This window comes from Camelina sativa, chromosome 19, assembly GCF_030686135.1.
Source record: "Camelina sativa cultivar CO46 ecotype springtype chromosome 19, ASM3068613v1".
Lineage (NCBI taxonomy): Eukaryota > Viridiplantae > Streptophyta > Magnoliopsida > Brassicales > Brassicaceae > Camelina > Camelina sativa.
This window is the reverse complement of record NC_141898.1, coordinates 27,723,162-27,737,245: the sequence shown is the minus strand read 5'-3', so window position 1 is coordinate 27,737,245 and position 14,084 is coordinate 27,723,162. Positions and strand designations below refer to the sequence as shown.

Sequence of the window (14,084 nt, the reverse complement as noted above, 5' to 3'; positions counted from 1 at the left end):
GAAGAAGAAGACATGGTGGAAACTACTGCGAACTCTATCCTAGCATCAAACCTTGCTTCCTCCCAGCTTCAAAATACCTCTAGTCAAGGACTCCAGGATGAACAAATTCCCATGACATCGTCCCAAAAAAACCTGCTGGCATCACATAATTGCTGGAGCTGGATCGTCTAAACGAGGACGTGGTCGTCCCCACTGCAAAAACAAGTAGCAAAATCAAATCAAAAGCTTTTAGGAGCAAAAACTCAGAAAAGAAATTTTGCTCAAGGGTCCCCAAGGAAATCGAGTACCTCAACTGCGCCTACAAGATCAAGTCCGCCCCGACCTGCTCAAAAAAGAGTAAGGAACCTAGTCATTCAAGCTCTCCCCCTAGAGCTCCAGCGACCAAAAGCTCACCTAAAATAACAATCTTCCCTGCAAGCAAAAAGAGAAAGGCAGATTTTCAGAAACCGCCAACCCCTCTTCCTTAAGGGTGGTGAGCTGGAACTGTTGTGGACTGGGGAACCCCACAACAGTTCAAAGATTAAGGGAGATTCGTAAGAAGATTTACCCTGATATCTTGTTCTTGATGGAAACTAAGAACCCGAATGATGTAGTCCATAAGACACTCCACTGGCTTGATTATCCACAACACCATCTGGTTCCCCCTCACTCCCTAGGAGCGGGTGGCCTCGCTATATTCTGGAAATCAAATTTGAATGTAGAGATCTTAAACTCCAACCAGCACTTTATTGACACTAAAGTTGAAGCTAAAGGAAGAACCTTCTTTGCGGCCTTTTTGTATGGTGAACCGGAGAGAGCAAACCGAATCCACGTGTGGAATCAACTCCAAGACCTCGCGAAATCCAGATCAGGACCTTGGTTCGTCACATGAGATTTTAACGACATCACTTTCAGTGATGAGAAGGTGGGAGGTCCAGAACGTTCAGAAGGCTCCTACACTGATCTAAGAACCTTCATGTCGACATGTGACCTCTATGATCTGAAACACACAGGTAACTTCCTGTCATGGAGAAGAAAAAGACATTCTCATGTGGTCAGGTGCAGACTAGATAGATCAATGGCAAACAGTGATTGGGTTATGGCTTACCCCTCTGGCAGAAGCGAGTATCTAAGATTCGAAGGTTCGGATCATCGTCCCCTCGTAACTTCCTTTGATCCTGTTAAAAATATAGAAAGAACCTGTTTCGGTATGATAGAAGATTCAAAGACAATCCTGAGGTTAGTCAACTTATCTTTCAAGCGTGGAACTCAGATCCTACTGCTTCCATCGATCACCGGTTACACCTGTGTAGAGTGGCTATTATCAAGTGGAGTAAAGAGCAGTTATTAACTAGCAAACAAGATATCCTAGCTCTTAGTGATCAACTTGAAGAAGCTATGTGCAATAATGATGCGAGTCAAAGTACCATAGACAATTTAAACCAAAAACTTGCATCAGCATACAAACAGGAGGAAGAGTATTGGAAACAACACAGCAGACAGCTCTGGCTTACCCTTGGAGATAAGAACTCGGGTTACTTCCACGCTGCAACAAAAACCAGAAGAGCCATAAACAATATCTCAGTGTTAGAATCACCCTCAGGAAACAAAGTTTATGAGGAAAAGGAAATCGTTAAAACTATCTCTGATTACTTTCAGGATATATTTACCTCTCAGGAGGGAGAAAGAAACAAGGTGGTTCAAGAAACCCTCTAACCGTGTGTTACCCGTGAAATGAATGAAACGCTTATTGCTTTGCCATCTCCACTAGAGATCAAAAATGCCTGCTTTGATATCCATGCGGATAAAGCCCCAGGACCATACGGCTTCTCAGCTAGCTTCTTTCAATCAAACTGTTGTAATGTAGGAGATGCCATTATTGTTGAGGTTCAAGTTTTCTTCATCTCCAGAATCCTACCACAGAAGATAAACCATACACACGTCAGACTCATTCCAAAGACGACAACAACACAGAAAGTCTCTGACTATAGACCAATTGCCCTCTGCTCAGTCTACTACAAGATTATCGCTAAGCTCCTCGCAAAAAGACTACAACCTGTTCTACATGAATGCATATCTGAAAACCAATCCGCCTTCGTGCCTCAGAGAGCCATCTCAGACAATGTTTTAATCACACACGAAGCTCTTCATTACCTAAAGTCGTCAGGAGCTGAGAAGAGATGCTTCATGGCTGTTAAAACAGACATAAGTAAGGCATATGATAGACTTGAATGGGATTTTATAAAGACAGCCTTAAAAAAGTTAGGTTTTCACCATACCTGGATAGGATGGCTTATGCAGTGCGTCACCACGGTTTCGTATTCTTTCCTTATTAATGATCAAGCAAAAGGCATGGTGATTCCCCAACGAGGCATCAGACAGGGCGACCCTCTCTCCCCCTATCTTTCTGTAGCGAGGTTCTATCGGGTCTTTGCCTGAAAGCTCAGAAAGATGGAAAACCTTATTGGCATCAGAGTTGCAAAAGGGAGCCCCAGAGTAAACCACCTACTCTTTGCTGACGACACCATGTTTTTCATCTGATCTGATCAACAAAGTTGTCGCAAGTTAAAAAGTATACTACAAAAATATGAAGCAGCGTCAGGTCACAAAATAAACCAGGCTAAATCCTCGATTACCTTCTCTGGGAAAACACCACCCCTCACGAGAGCTCAAGCAAAATCTATACTCGACATACAAAAGGAGGGAGGACAGGGTAAGTATCTTGGTTTACCTGAACTGTTTGGTAGAAAGAAAAAGGATTTGTTTACATCGATAGTTGACCGTATCAAACAGAAAGCTCTCAGTTGGTCCTCTAGATTTCTCTCCACTGCAGGCAAGCTCACCATGCTTAAATCGGTTCTATCCGCAATGCCAACTTACACCATGTCGTGTTTCCAACTACCTGGATCTCTCTGCAAACGCATCCAATCAGCCTTTACAAGATTTTGGTGGGACACAAAACCTGAAAAGAAGAAGATGTCCTGGTTAGCATGGAAAAAGATAACAAAACCAACGGAACTTGGTGGTTTGGGTATCAGAGATAGAAAACACTTCAATAAAGCCCTACTGGCAAAATTATGCTAGAGATTGTTGACAAAACCACATACCCTACTAGCAAAGGTCCTCCTAGGAAAATATTGTAGAAACTCATCCATTTTGGAGTGTAAAGTACCGTCATCAGCCTCTCATGGATGGAGGAGTATTTGTCTGGGTAGAGATCTACTCCAATCCAATTTCGGTATGTTAGTAGGATCCGGAACCTCCATCCCTATATGGAGAACACCGTGGCTTTCTGTCTCTACCCCACTTGCCCCAATGGGCCCTCCCACCGAAACTACACAGAACCTCACCGTATCAGATCTCTTCCTGCCAAGTACCAGAGAATGGAACTTGGAGCTCATCAAACACATTCTACCAGCGTATGAAAAAGAAATCCGGCTATTAAAACCAAGTCTACGAGGAGCTAAGGATATATGGGCATGGTTACCTACCAAAGATAGTGTATACTCGGCAAAATCGGGCTATTTTGAGTCCACTAACTCTGAGGATAAAAACAACTCAAGGGTGTCAGGACAACCCGACCAGCTTAGAAGATTTCAACTGGCACAAATGTATCTGGTCCCTCAAAACCTCCCCAAAAACCAAGCTGCTCCTTTGGAAAGCAGCCCACAATGCCCTCCCAATGGGTGCTAACCTCCTACACCGCTCTGTCAGTGACTCTGCAAAATGCCCTCACTGTGATGGTGAAGAAACTATCCTACACCTTCTCTTCCAATGTCCTTTCGCAGCAAAAACCTGGTCCATGCTCCCAGTTAAATCCACCTTACGGGTGGGAACAATCAAATCAATAAAGGAATGTATCGATCTAGCTAATAAACTTACCTGTTTACCTCCAACTGGTGTAGGGACTAGCCCCATTGCCCCATGGCTGCTTTGGTCTATCTGGACTACCCGTAATCAGCTAATTTTTAACAAGAAGATCGTCTCTGCTGAGGAAACCTTGTCCCTTGCGATGCAAAGAGCCAAAGAATGCCAATTGCCCTCACCTAAACCCGATCAATGTCCCAGAACTAACCCGCAACCCCCCCCCCCCCGATCTCGAGCTACCCTAACCTGCTTCACCGATGCCGTGTGGTGTCACGGTACAGCTGGTTTAGGATGGGTGCTGAAGGATCAATTTGATCAGATCCAAAGGGAAGGCTCTACCACGATGACTCATGTCAACTCCTCTTTGATGGCCGAAGCGTTGGCAACTCTCACAGCAGTGGGAGTTGCACTCGAATCGAACATCAGGGACATATCTTTCGCATCCGACTCGCTTATGCCGGTCCAAGCGCTTAATCAGAAGCTCCATCAGAAGGATCTTCATGGGACTCTCCACGATGTCCTCTCTCTATCCTCTAATTTCAATTGTTGCTCTTTCAATTTCATCCCTCGTACTCAGAATCATCACGCAGATCTCCTGGCAAAGGAGGCTCTACGTTTTGTTTGTATTCAACCCTAAACTTTATTAAATCAAAAGGTCGTTTTTGTTCAAAAAAAAAAAAAAAAGGGAAATAAATTGATGTGAGAATGTGATTGTTTTCCTGATTAAACCATAGATGAAAAAAATTACCTTTTACAAAGAGATTTGATTTAGTAGTTTTGTGAACCAACTAAAGCTGTTTTTAAAGCTGATTTTTAACCTTGAATTTTACAAAGAGATTTGGATTTTCTGGTTTTAAATTTAGATAATAATTGCTGAATTATTTTACAAAATTGTTTAGAGTTCTAGATCTGTTCTTAATTGCTTGAACCTTAATTAATTTACTGATTTAATATTTCATAATTACCAGAGAAATTCCCTAGGTATAACCTTTTGATTTTCTGAATTTACAACCTTTGATTTAATATTTTGCATTGTCTTCTTTCGTTTTTAATACAACTTAATTCGTTTAGTGTAATAACAAAACTCTATAATTTATTGTGTTTGATCTTGAGTCTCTGTGAATTTGACCCCTAAGTACTACATTGATCTCTAGTTTGAGAGAGTAGCTCCAGGGATTAATTTGAGCATATCATCAATCATATTTAAACGAAGAACCTACAACTAGATTTTGCTACAATTTTTCACAGACATACAACCTGCAAATTCAAGTGATTGATGATATACATGATGACAAATAAGGTTTTCAGGTCTAACTCAAGTGATTGATGATATACATGATGACAAGTATTTCAAGAACAAAGTAGAGAGTTGATGATGAAGATGGGAAAATGGGCACTTGAGTGGAAGTTTGAGTTCGTCATTATGGAAGGTCTTCCTAAAATTCAAGAACACCTTCCTAAAAGCTATGGAATCATTCCTAAATTTTTAAAAATGTGTTTTTAAATCTCTTTATATGTGTTTTGCTTTATTGTATCACATATTACTTCATTAGTGATGTATAATGATTTGATTATGTGCACATATTTGTGTTTTACAATAAAGGTAGCAAATAGAAATATCCAACATGATGTTTTAGGAAGATTTTCCTAAACGTCAATGAATTCTTCCTAAATTTCAAGGAGTTCTTCATAAACATCAATGACTCCTTCCTAATGCTCTTTTTTTCTTTTCATGACGGTCTTCCTGAAATTCAAGAAATCATTCATAGATATATGAGAATCCTTCCTGAATGTTACATTCAAATCCTTCTTATATGTTTACCGGTGAAAACATAGCTATCTACCAAAATATCGAGATAATTAATACAAAACCTTCTTGAATATGTTTTTAAAACAAGTTTTGTGGTGAAAACCATCCAAACTATCTTTCATAACCAAAATCCTAATGCTAAAACAAAGATCATGTGAATACAAAGACTCAAAATGTAAAAACTTCAATCTAATATGGCAACTGAAGCCTTCAATCTTGTATGAGCATCGTTCGTCTTTGATTCTGAGTGTTATTGCAGCTCCAATTCTTTCTGACCATATATGTGTCTCTACAAAGTTAATTACAACATGAACTACCAATGTTACCACAATAATAAGATCCAAACACATCATGTATTGTATTAGATGCACTGATTATGAGAACAATTCCACAACTACTGCAATACTGCTACTACCTTGTAATCAGAAGCTAACTAAAACAAATTTTGAATTACATACTCTTATCTCCCCAATTGAGAGAAGTATAAGATAAACTCCAACAAGCAATGATCAATCCCAATTTCCTGCAATAAAAATGAAAACAAGGAATATGTTTCAGGAAAGTCTTTATGAATTTGCAACAATGCTTCATGAATTTTCAAATGTGACTAAGAAACACATCAATACACAAGCAACAAACAATAAACAATACACAAGTAACAATCAATAAGGATGACAACATATTATACATAAGAGAAAGAACGACCAAGTCAAGTAGACTCATATAAATTATTTTGCAGTCAACAATAACTTGATTCTTTAATTTCTGCAACAAATTCAAGTGAGAAAGAACGAGACTTCCATAATCAAAAATCCTAATCACACACACATAAAAATTACAACTGCAAATCATACACACATAAAACCAACACTGAATCATCTCAAGTTCTGGTTTGTTTATGTCCTCAAATACTAGCCTAACTAAATTGATAAGAATATGGTGATTTACGTTTTTAGGGATTTAGAAAAGTCAAAATCACATACATATAAAAGTTACAATGCTTACAATTTCTACAATAAAAGAAGAATAGCAAGTGAAAATGGATATAAAGCTTATACTAGGAAGACCAGATGATGAACAGTGACACGAAGACGACGAAGATGATCAGGGAAGAAGAAGAATCATGAATCTAATATGTGAACGTGATACCACCGTTGATTGACCGACGATGACTCACCTCCGATTCAGATCTGATTGGGTTCGTCGGTGGTACACCGTTTGCATTTGGTTTTGGAATCGACGGAGAGGGAGGAGTGAGAGAGAACACGGTGGTTACAATGTCACGATTTTGTTTCAGATGTGAGAGATTATTGTTTTAATTTATTAATATTTTATTTTTAATGACATACAAATTTGTGCTAAATTTGGAATATTTGAATATGTGTGCTAGTTTTGGAACAAAAACTTAAATGTGTGCTATTTTTGTCAATTACCCATTTATTTTCCACTATCATCAATCACGATGAGTTTATTTTATCTAAATATAACTATTAATTATACTAGGTTAACACCCGCTCTATGCCGTGGGATATTTTTCTTAAAATATATTTTAATTTCAATTTATACCAAACAAAAAAATTTAATAAACTAATCTTATATAGTTTAAAATCATGCTCCATTACACATGCTTCCTACCAAAAAAAAAACAAGAGGATTAGAGATCAAAACCATTTTCTACATGCCTTTATTGGGATCATGGGATGGAAGTCTAACAGTAAGTCAATAAACCTTACAAAAAAGTAGAGAATCACAAAATTAGTTCCCATAGTGATATGTTAAATAAATTTTAAATATTCAATAAAATGCTTATCCTAATTATTTATTCTATTTCTGGTATTGGTCAACTATTTATTAATTTCATAATTTCATAATTTTTTATATATTTCATATTTATGAATGTTACTTGTGTAAAGCTAAATATATAATAGCTTAATAATACAAAATTATCTCACATATCACTAATTATTTTTTGTAATAAATATATATATCAGTTTTTAAGAACACGTATATGTTATACTATATTAGATCAGCATAGAATTAAGTTATAACTATATGTTTCTTTAAACCTCTTTGACTTCATTAAATTTTAATAAAAACATCATTTATGAATTTTTATAAATTTGATGATATATACATTAGTATACCTTAGTTACACACTAATTTTTTAGTAATCAAAGTTATTAAAAAAAATCAAGTAAAATATTGATTATGTTTTATGCACATAATCGTATTGTATACATAAATTCATGAAAATAAAATTAATTTAAAAATTGGATAAAAAACATAATGTGCCTACTCCCTTTCTCTCAACTTTGGATTGTGACGATCAACTACTGTAAGACTTACATTCTAAATTTAAACAAAAAAAATTATGATACAGTTTTCGTTTTTTTGTATTTTAAATTAACAATCATAAGTTACATGGACAAACAACATTATTATTACTTTTGTCGAACCAACCAAGAAATACCAAAACTAACGAACCAAGATTATTATCCGAACACAAACAACAAACTGGGACATACAATTTTGATAACCGGTTCTTCATTCCTGAGAAAGTGAGAATTCCAAAATTGTCCTCCTTCTTCACAACCCGCTCTTTCTCTTCTTCTCTACCAAAAAAAAATCATTGTCTTCATCTTCTTTTATTAGTAAAAAAAGAGAGTTGGTCTCTTTGTATTTGTTTCTTAAATCAATCAAATAATAAGGCTTTGAAGATTGTTTTTCCCTGCATCAGTAGGTATCGAGTCAATTCTTCTTTTGTTATCAAATGATTCGTTAATACGTCTGGACAATTTCAAAATCAGAAACATGAAATGAATATAAAAGTTTTAATAGCTGATTGATCTGATTTTAACTCATTTGGTTGGGAAAACATGAGCTGCTCTCTTCCTTGTCTTTCTCAAGAGGTTCTGGTCTCTTCTTTTCAGGGGCAAGTTCCTACTTAATTAACAAATCAATTTAAAAAAAAAAACAAGTTCTGCAATACTCTAACATTAGAAGAATGTTTATGATACAATTCCTACTTCATCCAAAGAAGAATCACCCTCCTATTCAGAAGAATAGTCATCGTTTAGCTTAGATGGAGATTCCTTTGCAAGGGTTTTCTTAGTCTAAAAAGCAAATTAAAAGGACAAGATGAGTATAAAGAGAACACTGCAATATTTAAACTCAAGTTAACTAAATTTGTCACATTGTTCACTACAAATTAAACAACGAGACTGGCGTTATACCTTTTCTCTAAATGAATTGCAATCAAGGTATGCAAAAGTCACACACATAAGAAGAAGTGATCGAAACGTTACCACTGAGTGTACATATCGAGAATAACAATCTTATCACCGACGGCTTTAACGATTGGTCAGAACGTATCCTTATCAACCTCCGTAACCTGGCCAACCCTAACATTCACTGTTTCTAAGCTACACCTCGCCACGCACCTCTTACCGGAATTTAAAACACCACCACCACTACCAGAACAGAACTTGATTCTCGGTGCGACCAGTGATGATTGATGAACAGAACAAAGTCTTGAACACGACAAGGTAAAAAAGAATGGACCACAAATTAAATTGAAATCAAAACCAGTGATGCATGAAATAGAGCTGATGCGAACCTCGACGATGTCGTATTGTGACGAATGCAGAAAATTCCTTGTCAACCACAAAACTTGCTCCACCGTTTGTTTCAGGAGTAGGTACGAAGCTGGATTCTAAACTCTCTCCAGAACTTGAATCTTCCTCACCTTTGACTTCCAAATGAAGAGCCTTTTTCTGCATCAACTTAAGCATATTAAGGAATCCATTGTTTCTAGAAGGAGACAGACTCTGCTGCAAACCAAGAAGAAGAGCAAAATCAGGCGTAACCCTCAAAATCTCAGGGACAGGTCTACCAGATAAACCCTGGACTAAAAGAGCAGCAAGCCCTTTAGTGATAGATGAATCAGAATCAGCTTCATAGACAACGTTGTGTTGGTCATCGAAGAAATCCCTAACCCAAACCTGAGAAACACAATCTTCAACTTTATTCTCCCTCGTCTTGAATCGAGGATCGAGTGGTTTAAGATGTTCTCCGTAGAATATAAGCTGCATGTATTTAGCTCTCGGCTCTTGTCCCGATAGGAATAACTTCACTATCTCTTGTAGCTTCAGAGGAAGCTCTTCGATTGGTTGAAAGTCTTCAGAACTCGACGGAGATGAAGCTGATGGTGGACGAACGTTTCCGGTTGAAATTTTCTGGAAGGTGATGATCGTCCAACGAAATAAAGGGAGTTCCGAAGGTTTTAGCAGTCGCAAAATCAGAGCTTTGGCCGGATATTGGACAGAAGAAGCAAACAAATACGAAGAACATAAATCACTGCGTTTAATCAAAATCGTTTTTGATTTGCTTGTCCACATAAGGAAGAAAAAAACTGACATGTATTAATTGTTATAATTTGATAGGCTAACTATTTTAATTGATGTATCAGTCTCTGCTTCTATATAAAAGTTGATGTGTCAGAAGAGGAGAGCAACACATTATATAAAAGTTGATGTGTCAGAAGAGGAGAGCAACACATTGTACTTTTATTGTATTGATAACTTTGTTTAGATATAAAATTATAAGATATCAAATTTGAGGGAACAATTTATAGTTTTGAGCAACACTATTCATTTCTCTATTTTTCGAGCAATAATTGAAACACAATTAGAGATGGTATTTTAGGTTTTATACCAAATATAGAGTTAGAGCAACATTTGGTGTACCATTGGATTTGCTCTAACAATAAAATACAAACTTCTATATTATTATTAGTTACGTAAATTAACCACAATCAAATAGATATACGTACATACAAGATCACCGTGCTAAAGTGTACCGACATTCACCTTGTTTTATTTTATTATCAAATCAAATTAAACCAAACCAAACCGAAAAGCTTCGGTTTGTTGGCAAAAACCGCTTTATTCTTGGTTTTTCATATCATGTTTACTTGTGAAGCAAGAAAGATGCTTCATCCTGAATAACCTTCCACGCCTCCTTCACGTGCTTCTCCTCCGTCAATGGTGCTCCTATGGCGCAACGTAGAACGATTTTTCCCGACAAAGCCTGTCTCCCAAGTAACGCAAATACATTTAAATTGATTCATTAACAACATTATTCAGCTAGATCAAGAACACGAAGAAAGACAAGTCACTTACAGTGTGAGAAATGAAGAGTTTCCCTGAAGAGTTCACTGCGTCTAGGAGTTTGCGGTTTTGGTTATTACACTTCTTTTCATCGTTGTTTGCAGGCACAATGCGGAAACAGACAAGAGAAAAGATTCGAGGTGTGACAATCTGCAAACGAGAATAATCCGCTTATTAACCTTCTTGCAAGAATCTTTTTCCAGAATAAGTTTTTCTAACAGTTACCTCAAAGTTAGGATCTTGAGAGACAAGTTGTTCGAAAACTATAGCCAGTTTGATATGGTTTCTGATGTAGTTCTTCAAGGTCTCAGCTCCATAGAGTCGTAAAACCATCCATAGTTTCAATGATCTGTCAGTAAACAAAACAAAACTCAGATTGTGTGTATCTATGCAAATGTAAAGCAGATCCAGCTAGTCTTCAGAAATCTCAAATTTGATTTTCTGCGAAAGCAAAGAACCTGAATCTTCGTCCGAGAGGGATTTGCCAGTCTTTGTAATCAACAACCAAGTTTGCCTGAGAGGCCTGGCCAAATATATAAAGTTTATATTAGGACTAGTAATCTTTTTTTTGTGAAGAACAAAATATTTCTTACCTTGTTTTTGAGAAACTCTGGATTAGTTGAAAGCGCTTCAGTGAGAGAATCTTGATCCTGTTTTCCAAATATTAATCCTTTTCTTATATACGTAAAGAGAGAAAGACAGGAGAATTTGAGATTAAAAGTGTACTGATCTATACTATACCTTTACCCAAAGAAGTGAACAATCAAAATTAGTGAGGAACCATTTGTGAGCATTCATGTTAAAAGAATCTGCAGTTTCTACACCGTCGATGTATTGTCGGTACTCTGGACATATACAAGCACTTCCAGCGTACGCTGCATCCACGTGAAACCATATCTCATTGTTCTGAGAAATGTAGCAAGAGAAATAGCATCAGCAGTACTTTCTATGCCTTAAAAGTTTCTTCTATGAAGTTTTTGCGGAAATGGGAAATAACTAACGTTAGCGATCTTTCCTAGTGCAGCTAATGGATCAACGGCGGTTGAAGAAGTGGTTCCAACCTGGAATATAACAAATGAACTTTTCAGAAGAAATGCTTCAACAGGGTAAGCAATTATTAATATGCTAGTTCTTACATTAGCGCATAAAAAGAATGGAATCAGTCCAGCTTCAAGATCCCGAGAAACAGCTTCTTGAAACAATTCTGGACGCAGAGCGTAATTTGTAGAGGCATCGGTTTCTAGCATTCTGCAGTTCTCTGGATGGATTCCAGCAATCTGTCAACAATTAACCAGCAGAATATTAGTTTCCTATTTTACAAAGACTCTTTGATTTCAAAATATGCAAAACGCACCTGGCAAGCCTTCTGTAAAGCTGAATGAGTCTGGTCAGAGGAGTAGACAACGAGCTTCTCAAGTGTGTTTTTGCCAACGCTTCTTAAGGCTTTATCGCGGGCAGCGAGCAGAACAACAAGAACAGCTTCACTAGCTGACCCTTGTATCACTCCACCTCCGTTTCCTACAATATATTTATCAATCAAGTCACACTTATTATTAGGTCTAAGGTCACACTTATTATTAGGTCTAAGGTCTTATTATAATACAAGCAAACAAGTTTTGTACTGTTTTGAAGTGATTACCTTTGGACATAAACTCCTTGGGTAGGTTGAGCAGTTTGGCAAGCCAGTCAAGAACGATCATCTCGAGCTCGGTGGCAGCTGGAGAAGTAACCCAACTAAAACCAACAATACCAAGACCAGCACTCAACATCTCACCCAAGAAACCGGCGACACTGCTGTTAGAAGGGTAATAAGCAAAGAAACTCGGACTTTGCCAATGCGTAACTCCAGGCAAGATCTTCGACCGCACATCTGCCAAAAAAAAAAAAAAAAACACAAATAAGATGGTTGCATAAAACAGGGGCTTAGTATGTATCTATATGTTCATCAGAAAATGCTCAACAAAATGAAGAAATAATGTAATCATCACCATCAAGAACTTGATCTAGAGTTTCAGGGTGGTCTGGTGCAGAATCAGGCAAAAGCTTATGAAGATAACCAGGCTGCATCACAACAAAGTTAAAAATTCCAAAACAGTTGTGAATATATTAAAGCAGAGAGAAGATATTAACACAACAAAAAGAAGAAACCACAATGTACCACAAGAATTTGGTCTTAACAAATTTAAAAGAAAGTTAGGTATCTCACAACATCCGGGAACGATAAATTTCGAAACTTTATACAAGCCCAACTTCTCACAATCCGAATAGGTTCTATATAACAAAACCCATAATAAACCCAGACCAAATTGATATGTTTCAAGAAAGAAGAAGAAATGGGTGACCTGAACTTGACTAAGAACAGGGAAATCTTCAATGGTTTTGTAATAATCGGCAATGAAATCAACCATTCGATGTCCGTATCCTCTCAGTTGCTCTGAATCCATCGGCTTCAACACCTTCTTACTTCCATTTTCCCTGAATAAAATTACAACAACAACAAAAATCAAATAAGTTTCGTCTGAAAATCTTGCCAAAAAAAAAAAAATAAATAAAAAAAAAAAAATAATCAGTGACTTACATTTTTTTTTTTGTGTGTGTTCAGTTTTGTATGCCTTGAGAAGCTCTCTTTCTCTCTGATTGATTTTGGGTTTTCAGTGGGAGTGGATATCTCTCTTATTTATAGGCCCTGGACGTTATTTATTTATTATTTAACAAAAAAAGAAAAAAAAATTGAATGAATCAAATATCTTCCAGGTATGTTTATTGTAACCACTCAATTCGTTATCAATAAAAATGGATATGTCAAGGTCACGAGACCAAACTGATTTTGTTTGTCAGACAGAAGAAGTGGGGAAACTCAACTGGGAATTGAAGTTTCAGAGAGACATTGTTCACATCTTTTTCTCATGTTTCTCAACTCTTTCTTCTTTATATGTAGGCAATTATCACGTTTGATAACTTTGCAGTGAATCGCCGACCTAGCTACCTCTGCTGAGGTTAAATCTTTGTTTAGATAGTGATTCTCGAATATTCTTTTATATATATAAATAAAATGATGACGACCCTAATAAACCCAATCATACAAATTAAAATTGAGTTTTGAGACTTGGGGTCAGCTATTTTTTTTCGCTATAAAGATCCTCACGTACGTTGTTTCCTAGTAGACGAGGCTGAGTTGGAATGGAATAGTTTGAGTGCGAGAGATATAAGAAGCGAGAGATATAAGAAGAAAGCTATGTGATTGCCATGTTTCACGCCCA

The 14,084-nt window shown here is 37.0% G+C and overlaps 3 protein-coding genes across 3 annotated transcripts; 1 reads left to right on the top strand and 2 right to left on the bottom strand.

The window, feature by feature from the left end:
- The first annotated feature begins 565 nt into the window (after window positions 1-565).
- LOC109130876 (uncharacterized) lies at window positions 566-1,695 on the top strand. Its single transcript, XM_087501379.1, has 3 exons — window positions 566-777; window positions 895-1,218; window positions 1,293-1,695. Exons 1-3 carry the CDS (start codon window positions 566-568, stop codon window positions 1,693-1,695), a joined length of 939 nt encoding a protein of 312 aa, XP_087357505.1.
- A 7,108-nt stretch (window positions 1,696-8,803) lies between these two features.
- On the bottom strand, window positions 8,804-10,195 carry LOC104766801 (sufE-like protein 1, chloroplastic/mitochondrial). Its single transcript, XM_010490753.3, has 2 exons — window positions 9,273-10,195; window positions 8,804-9,186 (listed from the first exon to the last, which is right to left on the bottom strand). The coding sequence occupies exons 1-2, from the start codon at window positions 10,072-10,074 to the stop codon at window positions 9,110-9,112; spliced, it is 879 nt and encodes a 292-aa protein (XP_010489055.3). The 5' UTR covers window positions 10,075-10,195; the 3' UTR covers window positions 8,804-9,109.
- Window positions 10,196-10,421: 226 nt separating this feature from the next.
- On the bottom strand, window positions 10,422-14,084 carry LOC147921167 (phenylacetaldehyde synthase-like). The gene is made up of 14 exons (XM_087502903.1): window positions 13,687-14,084; window positions 13,403-13,510; window positions 13,167-13,299; window positions 12,813-12,885; window positions 12,464-12,694; window positions 12,179-12,342; window positions 11,961-12,101; window positions 11,826-11,885; window positions 11,566-11,730; window positions 11,418-11,474; window positions 11,283-11,347; window positions 11,050-11,173; window positions 10,837-10,974; window positions 10,422-10,744 (listed from the first exon to the last, which is right to left on the bottom strand). Coding segments are annotated over exons 2-14 (1,473 nt in total). The 5' UTR covers window positions 13,405-13,510; window positions 13,687-14,084; the 3' UTR covers window positions 10,422-10,624.